Source organism: Cervus elaphus, chromosome 9, assembly GCF_910594005.1.
Source record: "Cervus elaphus chromosome 9, mCerEla1.1, whole genome shotgun sequence".
Classification (NCBI taxonomy): Eukaryota; Metazoa; Chordata; class Mammalia; order Artiodactyla; family Cervidae; genus Cervus; species Cervus elaphus.
The window spans coordinates 26,807,725-26,820,515 of NC_057823.1; the positions used below are offsets into that span (position 1 = coordinate 26,807,725).

The 12,791-nt window shown below is 35.0% G+C and overlaps 1 protein-coding gene across 1 annotated transcript in view; it reads right to left on the reverse strand.

Moving 5' to 3' along the window:
• The window catches only part of ADAMTS19 (ADAM metallopeptidase with thrombospondin type 1 motif 19), a 261,863-nt gene that overhangs the window by 63,050 nt on the left and 186,022 nt on the right, over positions 1 to 12,791 (reverse strand). The window contains exons 16-17 of the mRNA XM_043912190.1: positions 10,143 to 10,263; positions 3,255 to 3,335 (exon numbers count right to left, since the gene is read on the reverse strand). Of these exons, the coding sequence (XP_043768125.1) occupies positions 3,255 to 3,335; positions 10,143 to 10,263 (202 nt within the window). The remainder of the gene's footprint in view (positions 1 to 3,254; positions 3,336 to 10,142; positions 10,264 to 12,791) is intronic.

The window sequence follows — 12,791 nt, forward strand, 5'->3', positions numbered from 1 at the left end:
GGAAGTTCTAGCCACAATAATCAGACAAGAAAAACAAAGAAAAACAATCCAAACTGGAAGAAAGAAGTAAAACTATCACTCTTTGCATATGACATGATACTATATGCAAAAAATCCTAAAGATGCCACCAAAATACTATTAGAACTAATACATGAATTCAGAAAAGTAGCAGGATACAAAATCAATATACAGAAATCTGCTGCACTTCTAAATACTAGTAATGAATCATCAGAAAAGGAAAATAAGAAAACAGTTCCATTTATAATTATATCAAAAAGAATAAAATATTTAAGGGTAAATCTAACTAAGAAGGTACAAGACTTATATTGGAAGACTATATGGCATTAATGAAAGAAACTGAAAAAAAAAAAAAAAAACAACAAAAAAGAAACTGAAGACAACAAAAGGTGATGGAAAGATATACTGAACTCATAAATTGGAAGAATTTTTATTGTTACAATGACCATACCACTTAAGGCAACCTACAAATTTATTGCAACCCTTATCAAAATACTGCTTGCACTTTCCAGAGAATTTGGACAAATAATTCTAAAATTTATTTGGAAACAAAAAGCCCCTGAATAGCCAAAGCAATCTTGAAAGAGAGGAATAAAACGGTAGGTATCACACATACCCTCATTTTAAATGATACTACAAAGCAGCAGTAATTAAGTCTGGTACCAAACATGGAGAAAGACAGACACTGATCAATAGAATAGAACTGAAAGACCAGAAATAAATTAATGTTTTTATGGTTAATTAACCTATGACAAAGGAGACAAGAATATACATTGAGGAAGGACAGCTCTTCTACAAATGGTGTTGGGAAAACTGGACAACTACATGCGTAACAATCAAACTCAACTACTTTCCTACACCATATACAGAAATAAACTCAAAGTGGATCAAAATTTTAAATTTAAGACCTGAAACGACAAAATTTCTAGAAACAAGTACAGGTAGTATGCTCTTTGACAGCAGTTTTAGCAATACTTTTTTTGTCTACTCAGGCAAGGCAAACAAGAGCAAAAATAACCAAATGGGAATATGTCAAACTAAAAATCTGTCAACAAATGAAAAGGCAGCTTACTGAATGGGAGAATATATTTGCAAACAATATATCCTGTAAGAAGTTAATATCCAAAATATACAAAGTACTCATACAATCAACATCAAAAATTCCTAAACAATCCAATTAAAAAGTGGGCAGAGGCTCTGAAGAGAAATTTTTTTCAAAGACTTTCTGATAGTCAACAGATATATAAAAAGATGCTCAGAATTAATAATCATCAGGAGAATGAAAATCAAAACCATGATGAGATATCACCTCACAACTGTCAGAATGTTTATCATTAAAAAGACAAAAACAAGTGTTGGCAGTATGTGGAAAAAAGAAAATCCTCTTATATTGTTGGTGGGAGTGTAATTGGTGTGGTCACTATGGAAGGTAGTAGGGAGATTTCTTAGAAAGTTAAACACAGAACTTCCATATGATCCAGCAATTTCGCTCCTAGGTATTAACTCAAAGAAAACAAAAGTACTAATTCAAAAAGAGATAGGCACCCTGATGTTCAGTGTGGCATTATTTACAATAGTCAAGATATAGAAGCGTTCATTCGTCTAAGTGTCCAATGATAGACGAATACATAAAGAAAACAGAACCTGTCATTTGTTAACAGGTTTTAGTTTGACATAGTCCCATTTGGTTATTTTGCTTTCATTTGCCTTGCCTAGGTAGACAAATCAAAATATATATATATGTATATTGTTAAGACTGCTGTCAAAGAACTACTACCTATGTTTTCTTTTTGGAATTTTATTGTTTCAGGTCTTAAATTTAAAACTTTAATCCATTTTGAGTTTATTTCTGTATATGGTGTGGGAAAGTATTTCAATGTGGTTTATATACACAATGGACTATTAATCATCCAAAAAAAAAAAAAGAAATCTTGCCATCTGCAACGAATATTTTGATCTAGAGGATACTATGGTAAATGAAATAAGTCAGATCAAGGAAAGACAAATACTGTATGATCTCACATACATGAGGAATTTAAAAAATGAAAACAAGCAAACAAATCAAAATAAAAAGAAACTCTTAGATACAGAGAGCAAAGGGGTGACTGTCAGAGGGAGGAGGTAGTGGGTACATGATATAGGTGAAAGCTCCAGTGATGAAATACGCAATGCAGGTCGTATAATATATAGTATAAGGAATATGATCAATAACATTGTAATAACTTTGTTTGGGGACAGATGGTTACTAGACTTATTGTGGTGACCATTTCATAATGTATGCATATGTCAGCACTATGTAGTACACCTGAAACTAACGAAATATTGTAAGCCAACTTTTCTATTTCAAAATTAAAAACAAAAACTTTCTTCATAGATGTGTACACTTGAAGTGAGGCAAAAGAGAGCACAGTTAGTTCAGTCGCTCAGTCGTGTCCGACTCTTTGCAACCTCATGAACCACAGCACGCCAAGCCTCCCTGTCCATCACCAAGTCCTGGAGTCCACCCAAACCCATGTCCATTGAGTCGGTGATGCCATCCAATCATCTCATCCTCTGTCATCCCCTTCTCTTCCTGCCCTCAATCTTTCCCAGTATCAGGGTCTTTTGAAATGAGTCAGCTCTTCACATCAGGTGGCCAAAGTATTGGAGTTTCAGCTTCAACATCAGTCCTTCCAATGAACACCCAGGACTGATCTTCTTTAGGATGGACTGGTTGGATCTCCCTGCAGTCCAAGGGACTCACTGTCTTCCATTAAAAGATCAAGTCCTCTTAGTACATAGAATTTTTTTTAAGAATCCCACAAGATTTCCAAATTACAGAGCAATCAGCAAATACACACACACATACACATCTATGTATGCATTTGCACATGCAACAAACACGGATATGTGTATATTTATGTGTATGCATATGTGAAATATATATATGTATATGAAATAAAACATATCCAAATCCTCCAATGAGTATTTGCTCCTTAATGTGGACTAACATGAAGAAGTAATTAATAACTCCCCCCGGCCTCTGCTGCCAAAAAATGCATAGTCAACCACATTGCTTTTGCTCCAGGGAAATCCCTGGGAGGGAAGGAACAAAGTCCCTACTTGACAAGAGGTGCTTTCTGGGAAATTCATACATGTAACTAGAAACACACTGACGTTCTGGTCATCACAGAACTCCCAGGGCAAGGCAGCTAAGCTCGAACCTGGATGGGCTCTGTGTCTCTAACACAGGTTACCTAAATAGCTGTGTGCTGGCTTTTCTTCCACAACTTTGATTCTTCTTGCTCCAGCAGGTATCACCAGCACTTCTACATAACCTGAAAAAGTCAATAAAACATGAAATACATCTTGAGTTTCTCCTAATTCTTTTTTCTCACTGACTTTCCCTATTGTTCTGTTGGTTTTGGCTTTCAATGTGAGATTTCAACACCTATATAAAGAAAAAAACTATCTATAAAAGCTGTCATAAATTCAAGTTGAGAAGTTTTTGGGAGCAACACTGAGAATACAAACCTATCATGAGCCAATGGGTGACTGTATTCTATGTTAAAAAGCTTCCCAACAGCTTATGAATTATAAGGCGAGAAAAAGCAAAATGGGTAGCTTGGTTAGAAACACAGTGAATCCTGGAACGGAGCAAATTTACTTAAGTTCTGCTCACTGAACTCCTGTAAATCAGGAAGCGTACGGAGGAGGAAACAGCTGGAGGGCATAGAGATGGTGGGTGTGTGTCCCTGAAACCACTGAGTGCTGGGCAAGAAAGACCAACCTTCCCTGGGAGATGAACAAAGGGTTTTGAAACTTGAGCTGGAGACAAGTAAGATAATAAGATAATTAAGTAAAATGATAAGTAAGGCCACACCAGGCAATCTGATGTCACCCTGTAAGGGATCAGAGGGCTAGGAGCAAGATACAATTAGGTATTTTTTAGGAAATACTCTTTAGCAGTGGTTAGGAATGTAATGCCTGAAGTGAAACAAGAGGGTAAGATGAAGTTGGATAGAAGAAAAAGTGCGCACAAAAAGTCAAAATCAAGACTTCATTTGGTGTAGAACAGAGACTGAGCAGATGCCAACTTTTGGGTGAATAGTTCTGTTTTAAAATTATATTAAAACATTAAATACTCTTCTCAGTATTTCTGTATAGCTACACATAGCTCTAATAAAAATCTAATTTTCAAAGCTACTGATAAAGAGGTATAATAGCTAATCCCAGAGTTGTCTCCTATTGATTAATTATGCAAATTCCTGAAACTGTTGACAATTATTTGCTGTTTACCAAGAGGTAGCAGACACCCCACCTGGTGGCAATGCCTGGGATTAGAGGTCTGTGCTTTTCAAATCAGCATTTCCAATGAAGAATAAATTTTTAGTAATACTAAATCATACAAGTACTTCCATTTTGTTACATGAACGCAGCATGCAGCAATGGATAGAAACAAACACTTCCTATTTGCATACAGAAATGAGGTAAGATGACTTCTGTACTCAACGAGCTTAGAATCAAATTGGAAAGATAAGACACAAATATCTTACATAAAAATGAGTTACATATAGCTTCCAAAATTAAGCCTAGAAGATCATATTAAAAATAAAATGGCTAATTTCCCAATGAAGAAAGTAAATTAAAGTTGTTTAAACCATCCCCCTTCTCTGATCACATCACCACTCTGAAGTTTTGCTGCTATTTTAAATCAAAAATGGGATTCCCGCCCCCCCCTTTTAAGTGGTTCTATATATTACTGATATCTGAGTAACACTGGCACCAGCAGGAATCACAATGGTTCAGAGAAGTGAACATTTCATATAGTCAAGGAAAGCTTCATAAAGAAGCAAAAAGATTAACTGTCTTTGAAGAATGGATAGGATTTGGATATACAAGTGACCCTTAAACAATGCATGAGTTAAGAGTGCTGATCTGCCCTGTAGTAAAAAATCTGAGTGTAATAAGTAGTGGACCTTCTGTATATGTGGATCCTTTGTATCTGTGGTTCTACATCTGAAGACTTAAAAACTGCAGATTGTGTGTACTGTAGTATTTACTATTAAAAAAAATCCATATGTAAGTGGACTCATGCAGTTATTTGAGAGTCAACTGTATATAAAAAAGAGTGAGTTCACCATATGTAGAGAAAAGTAACACGGTAAGTGATTTTTTTTGTGCCACAAAAAATAACTCTGACAGAATGAGAAGGTGTAAGAAGATGGCTATATTAAGAGAATTTAAATGCATGCCCAGGACACTGAATATACCACTTGAAGCTACTGAACATTCTACAGCAAGGAATATAGTAATTAGATACTGGTTTGGAGAGGTTTTATCTGATAGTTTGGAAAAGCCTCAGTGATACAGCTGTAGAAAGCTGTATCAGGAGGCCAGTGTAAAAATCCAGGAGTGCTAGAGGCTAAGGCAGAAAATCTAGAAGGCATTGTAAAGGAAAAAAAAAAAAAATTCTGAGTTTGAGAACCTGCAGAAAGTGAGGACATAAACACTGAACACATATTATTACTTATGTGAGAATGCAGTCATCATTTATAAAAGCATGAAAGTCCAGTTTGGGTAATAATCTGACAAGTTTTGCAGTTTGTACTCAACAGAACAGTATAACACACTAATAAAAAATAAAATATGCAGTATCTGGAACTGCAGGGTAAGGTCAGGCTTCCCTTCCCTTTGTGAGGCAGTAATTGAAGGCACAGGAGTAAATGGAGAAAACTGAGAGATGGAAGAAGTCAAGGACTTAATCTTGGAGACAGCTACGGTTTTTAACAGAAAGACTGAAAAGAAGAAAAAGGAAAGATTCCCAAGAAAGTAGAAATCTGGCTATTTTGGTATAGTGAGATCTTATAGATTAGAATATTTTAAGAAGAGTCGTGTTACAAAAACCTGTACAGACATCAAAGAGAAAGGTGACTAAGGGGAGTCCACCAGATGTCACAAGCAAGAGGTAACTATTCATCTCTGAGCAAATTAAGGTGTTTGGAGAAGATGATAAATTTCAGGATTGTTAAAAATGAAGAGAAGATACAGAAAAGTAGAGGCAGTAACTGTAAATTCCTATTTGAGTTTAGCAGTAAACCCAGAGGTATGTTGTATTTTAGGACAACAGTTATATATAAGTTTATAGTTATATCCAGAGCAATTCTCTGCTATTCAATAGAAACAGCTTGGAGGACAGGTGAGTTAGATTGCACTTAAAGAAGAAAGAGAGGAAAGAAAATACTAAACAAAGACATTTGATAAGGGATAGCTAAAGTCTGGGGCTCTAGATATTTTTCAGTAAATAAGCTATTTAGCACAACTGAGACTGCATATTTTTAAAAGAAGTGAATATACAAGTGGCTATGACTGAGCTCAGAAGCTGAAATAAAGACTATGATGTCAAGGTCATAAACTTGATCCTCACATCGGACAGTATGCATTGTACATACATAGGAATGTCTTTCATAATCAAAGATCCCATTCTTAATTGGCCATCTTAAAATGCCCAAGGTAATCATTATCTCCATGGTAGTAACAATGATAAATGCTATATTTTGAACAATTGCTATGTGCTAGTCACAACTGTAGATAGTGAATACAAATTATTTCATTCATCCATAATGGTATCATCCAAGGTAGATATTTAATAGATTGGAAAATAAAGGTAGAGGAAACAAAACTTGCCTTTTTCAAGACTGCCTTGTCAGTAATTAGCCGACGCAAGCTTTGAACTCAGATCTGTCTGATTACAGCTAGAGCCCACTATTACTATTTCACAGAGTAGAATACATGACACTATGACTCTCTTATTGCTGTGGCAAACATACAAATAAAAAGTCTAAGAGCATGCATTTCTTGTACTGGATTAGTGTCATCATCTCTCGTACTAAGAATTGCAGATTTTAGACCCACTCTCTTCTAAATGTAAATTGATAACAATATAGTTCCACAAGTGGCAAAATATACAATTTACCTTTAAAAATCCCTTAACAAATCAACCCCTGTCCAGGCAAATTAAAATGAAATACATTATATATGTGCTAAGGAACAAAAATTCTCTTAAGTTGATTTTCTAGCTCCAACGAAAATGATTTAGCAAACTCTAAATAGAGCACCGGGACTGAAAACACCCACATGTGTCTGCACAAGTGTTACTCATACAATATATACAGTGCGTATGGCCAAGTGGACCAAAATAGGGCTGCAATTCCTTCAAGAAATTCTAGGAAGTCCATAAACTATAAGGATAAAATTGTCTCAAGAGAAATGAATACAGCATTCCTAAAGTCACAAGTAGATGAAGCCCACAGCATAATTAAAGACTCATACAGATTTTTGTTTTTTAAGTTCTTAATGATGTAATGTTTCATTATTCATTATGCTAACAAATGTTAATGAATCACACACTATGTTGGTCATTAGGACTAGGATATTGAACAAAAAATAGCCATGATATTTTTCCTCACTGATCTTTAAAGTATAGTAGGAAAGGAAAGATCAAAGTGTGTAAAATTACAAAATTACCATACAACTCAACTCTATGGATACCAGTAGGGTATCCATACAGAGAGATAGGAGGTGGAAGTTGTTCAGGGAACACTTCATTGAAGAAGTGACATCTGAACTGAGACCTGAATGCTAAACGATGCTTGGTCCTTGGAAGAAAAGCTATGACAAATCTAGATAGCTTATTAAAAAGCAGAGACGTCACTTTGCCAACAAAGGTCCATACAGTCAAAGCTATGGTTTTTCCAGTAGTCATGTACGGATGTGAGAGTTGGGCCATAAAGAAGGATGAGCACCAAAGAAGTGATGCTTTTGAATTATAGTGCTGGAGAAGACTCTTGATTTAGAGTCCCTTGGACAGCAAGAAGATCAAACCAGTCAATCCTAAAGGAAATCAACCCTGAATATTCATTCATTGGAAAGACTGATGCTGAGGTGCCAATACTTTGACCACCTGATGTGAAGAGCCGACTCATTTATTGGAAAAGACTCTGATGCTGGGAAAGATTGAGGACAAGAGGAAAAGGGAGGGACAGAGGATGAGATGGTCAAGTGGCATCACTGACTCAATAGACGAGTTTGAGCAAACTCAGGAACATAGAGAAGGACAAGGAAGCCTGGCGTGCTACAGTTCATGAGGTCGCAGAGTCGGACATGACTTAGCGACTGAACAACAACAACCAGGCAAAGCTAAGAGAACAATATTTTTAAATGCAAGGTGCTAGAGAGAGCATGGTCAGCTTGAGCACCTGTAACAAATCTATTGGTTGCAGCTTAGAGTAGGAAAGTGACCTTGGCAGAGTTGATACCAGAGAGACAAGTAGGAACACCACCGCACAAGGCCTTATGGTTCAAGTTAAGAATTCTAGTTTCTTCTGTGAACAGTGTTAAACTAGCAGAGTACTACAAGCACCACAGATTTTTGTAAGGAAATAACAGTATTAGTCTCTGATATTCCCAATATTGTAGGCATTTTAGATATCTTCCAAATATCAGAGGTTGTTAATATAATTTAGAAACTAATAAAACAAAAGTAGAAATTAAAAGTGTAATAAAAACAAAGGAGATTTGAAGTAGAAATGGGGGGGGGGAGGAACATATTCATCTAACTGTAGTCAGAATGAACAGCATTACTGGTTTTTAACTGCAATTTCTGTTGTCTAAGTTTAGTTGAAAAATTAAGTGTTATTATTACTAAACAAAAACTACCAGTGTGAATATGCATCAGTATTCCTCGGTGAACTGTCTCTATGCTGGTAAACAATTATGCATGAATAGGCTTCAAAAGTTCTAGTATCTTTAAGTCTCTTCAGACATCATTTTAACTTTTGCATGAGAAAAACATCTCCCATCACAATCAGGCTGAAAAGCTTATTATGACTGTACTTCTTAGCTGGAAGTCTGGGAGCCTTTTACAGCTTTGCTTGACTTTTCTAAATGAGGTCTGACAGATTTTGACTTGCAGGACCTCTCACCTTTTTTTCACAACTTTGGAGATTGAGATTTTGATCTGCAATTTACCCTGGGCCTTAGTTATTTTTAGGCTTCAAGTTCTTCAAGCTCACTTATCTTTTATTCTGCTGGGGCCAAGAGAAAGGTTATATATTTGAGGGCTGTGTCTAATTTTCTCTCCTTAGGGGCTTTTTAAAAAATCTAGCATGAACTCAGTTTTCCTGATTATTCAAATATAAATGGCTTATTCTTCATATTAAAATATATATTTTGGGGGTACATCTTTCAGTTTCTGAACAAGAAATTTAAAACAGGAAAAAAGTCAATGTGTGTAGTATAAACATATAAATGACAATGAAAATCTATCATAAATACTAAGATAGTTCAATAAACAGATGTCCAGGTAAGACACTAATGTAAACATAAAATATTTGCTTCCTCCCAGTAAACTTGAAGGCTTGAGTTTAAAGCATTTTCTGTATATAAAGCTTACTTGTGAGTCATTATATTTCAGTACAGATAATATCACTTTTTGCTGTGGATCACTTTAAAATTCACACTACATAGATCATTCACTGTCTGCTCATCCTCATATCCCCTATGAGTGTTTATAGATGAAGAAAGAAAACAAGAAAATATGCGTTCCTGCTCTTAATATACCTGGAATATAAGCCCACATCTTCTGATTTCCTGTTATAGTTTCCAACATGCTACACTGCTACAGACTCTGCTTTCAAAAATGTATTTCTTTTGAACTTAGTAAACAGATTAAGAAAATAATTAAAAAAAGAAAAAAAGGAAAGCTGAAAACCTGAAGACTAATACTCTCAATGGTTGCTTCAGGCTGTTAGAAATAATTATTCTCTGTTAGACATCAATACCGTGCATTGGAGGATAAGGTCTGTAGAAATCTGATAATATTAGCCAATGCAAATTAGATTATTCCCTTGCTGCTCCAATTTATTAAATGCACAACAGATGATTTCATATTCTCAGTATTGGGAAATGGGCTTGTTAGCATTTCTGGCTCATATCACATGTATTATATGTCATCATGAAAAATCATTCAATACCCATTACAAAAGTCTTCAACAATCAGAAATGTGATTTCTAAGTCAAGTTCAAAGTAATTTCTGTCCCCAAAGACTGTTTGGATTAGTAATTTTGAAAAAAAAAATAATCACCTGCTCCTCTGGTGTGATTAAAATCTCCTTTAATGATTTTGCATGATTTTCCATTGCCATTGCACACACCACAATGATCTTCCCTTGCAAGAGACCCTAATAAACCATCACAGCCAACTTTCTGCAACAAGAGAATGACAGTACATCATAAAGTGAGCTTTTTCTTTTTTAACGACTACTTCAGGACAAGCCTAGTCTACAATAGACATATTTATTTGACGAACTAGTAAAACTCCACATTTGCTGGTGCAAACTAATATAGCAAGCCTGGTCTACAAACTAGACATATTTATTTGACAAACTAGTAAAACTCCACATTCGCTGGTGCAAACTAATATAGCAAGCTCATATCAAATAATATCATTTGTAAAGTGACCAAATAGTAGGACAGTGATAAAAGTATATTTTCTTATATTAAAAATTAAATGACATCCTAAAGTAATTTGGAAAACTCTTATTGAGACAAAAGGAATTTACATAAATCCCAAAAGAAATCACATTTCTACTAAATGTGACATGACTAATCGAATTCATTCTACTCAGCACAGAACAGATGGGTTTCACCATACGGTTGGCTTTACTCCTAAAGAGGCTGCTGAATAAATGCTGAATATTAAATATTAACTAGTGTAAACCAAACATAAATGTTTACACTCATCACAGTTCATGAATAAATTTCTATTCCCCACATTCTTTGGAATCTTAACACAAGTGAGCAAGAACTACTTATAACCTATGGTTGCTATAAGAAAATATTAACTGGGATAATTAATTTTATATGATCCCAGAAGAACTATGTTAATGTTAACTATGTTAACTATGCATCTTCTTAGATTAAAATATTGACTCTTTTCTAGTGAATAATGTGGGTCTCCCACAGATATTCAGAAAAGATGATATTTTACAAAGTTGTGCATACTCAGAGGATATAAGTTAATAAGTTGGTGGTAGCTAAAATAAATGGTAGAATTATACCATTACCCCTGATCAAGAAGAAGCTGCAAAACTGACTGATGATAGATCCATTTATAACAAGTTACAATTACTTAAATAAAATTTTAAAATGTCAGGCAAAACAGAAACAAAACCAGGGTCTTTTTCTGTGGTTGGTGTTGGGTGGGGGAAGAAGCAGATTAGAAAACACAGCTGCAGGATGGATATCCCGAGAAAGCAAAAATCACATTAAACTTGCATAAAAAAAGTATCCTTTCTTTTTGTCAAGGGGGGTATATCAGTGTCAAGAAGTAGTCAAAGCAATTCAGTAGTGAACTCTGATCAGCGAATCAAAGCTTATTTGGGAAGAAACAAAGAGAATGATTCTGGATGAAAGCGGTGGCCACCACAGGAAATTCTCAAAATACAACAAAGCCATGGGAAGAGTTCACTAAGCAAGAGCCATGAAAAGACCAGAGAGTCCCGGGGTTAAACATCTCCCCTTCATGTACCAGTGAGGGGAAACTGAGCGTTTGGAGTGGTTTTGAAATGATAGAAAGCACCTTTATTATTCTATCCTTAGCACCTAGCTTCTTTCTTGGTAAATACAATAAACTCAATAAATAGTAGTTAAATGATTGAATAAATGACAGTTGTCTGCTAGCTTTTCGTAACCTTTGTAACTGGGACAGTATATGATTCTAAAACCTAAAATAAAAGGCAGGGATAGACATCACGTCATGGCTCAACAACATGTATATTTAAAATAAGGATGAAAAAATCCACATTTTTGTAATCAGAAGTCACAAGTAGCCAGAATTTTCAAAATATGCCCATATAACTCCAAAAATTGAGGATGAATGTCCTGGGAAAGACAACACTGTTTAACTGGTGGTAGGTGCCTGAAGTAACGCTGGTAGCTGAAGATAGGGTAATACCACAATAATACAGAAGACTGCTTTCTTTATGCTTTTCCAGGATATAAACGCCAGGGAGGCCAATTGGGTCACCAGGAGAAAGTTATCTATTTTCAATTGCTCTCCCTAGTCTACTTATCAAGTTTAGAAATTTACTTTCAACTTCAATGTTGTATATTTTAGGATAAAACAAAACACTCCAGCCAAACCCAGTATATAGAGTTGTCAGAAAGAAAAAAAGGAAGCATGTTTTTAATTATATTAAAAGACTGAATGAAGCATTTTAGTTAAAAGCCAGAATGGTGACGTATTCCAAAGCTATCAGAAGTCACAATCCACTTCACAGAACTTTAAGTACAATCATCAGACTCACATAATACACAATATTTGGTTTTGTTGTTGCTGTTATTTTAATGTCCAGTTAGGGACTCTATAAAAGGTCTGGCTTACACAATATGTTAAGTGAAAAGCATACCAATGTGGGCTATTGTATTTGGCATATAGTTGGGAAAATAATTTTCTTTGAAAAACAAACTCACTTAAGTCATACTAATCTGACATTTACATAAAATGATGAAATAAAGATGAAAGTTTTAACTGCACAACATAGAGCTCTGAAAACCAAATGTTTATAGGTAAATAATTGTAATGATTTTTAAACAAATGAAAAATATATTCCAGGCTACTGCCATATTCTGTTAAAGAATAAAGGGAATTAATATGTAATTATAAGACTGTTTCTTATATCCAATTATATCGCATGATTCTATGCTTTAAACATTATAGCATGCTGGCAAAA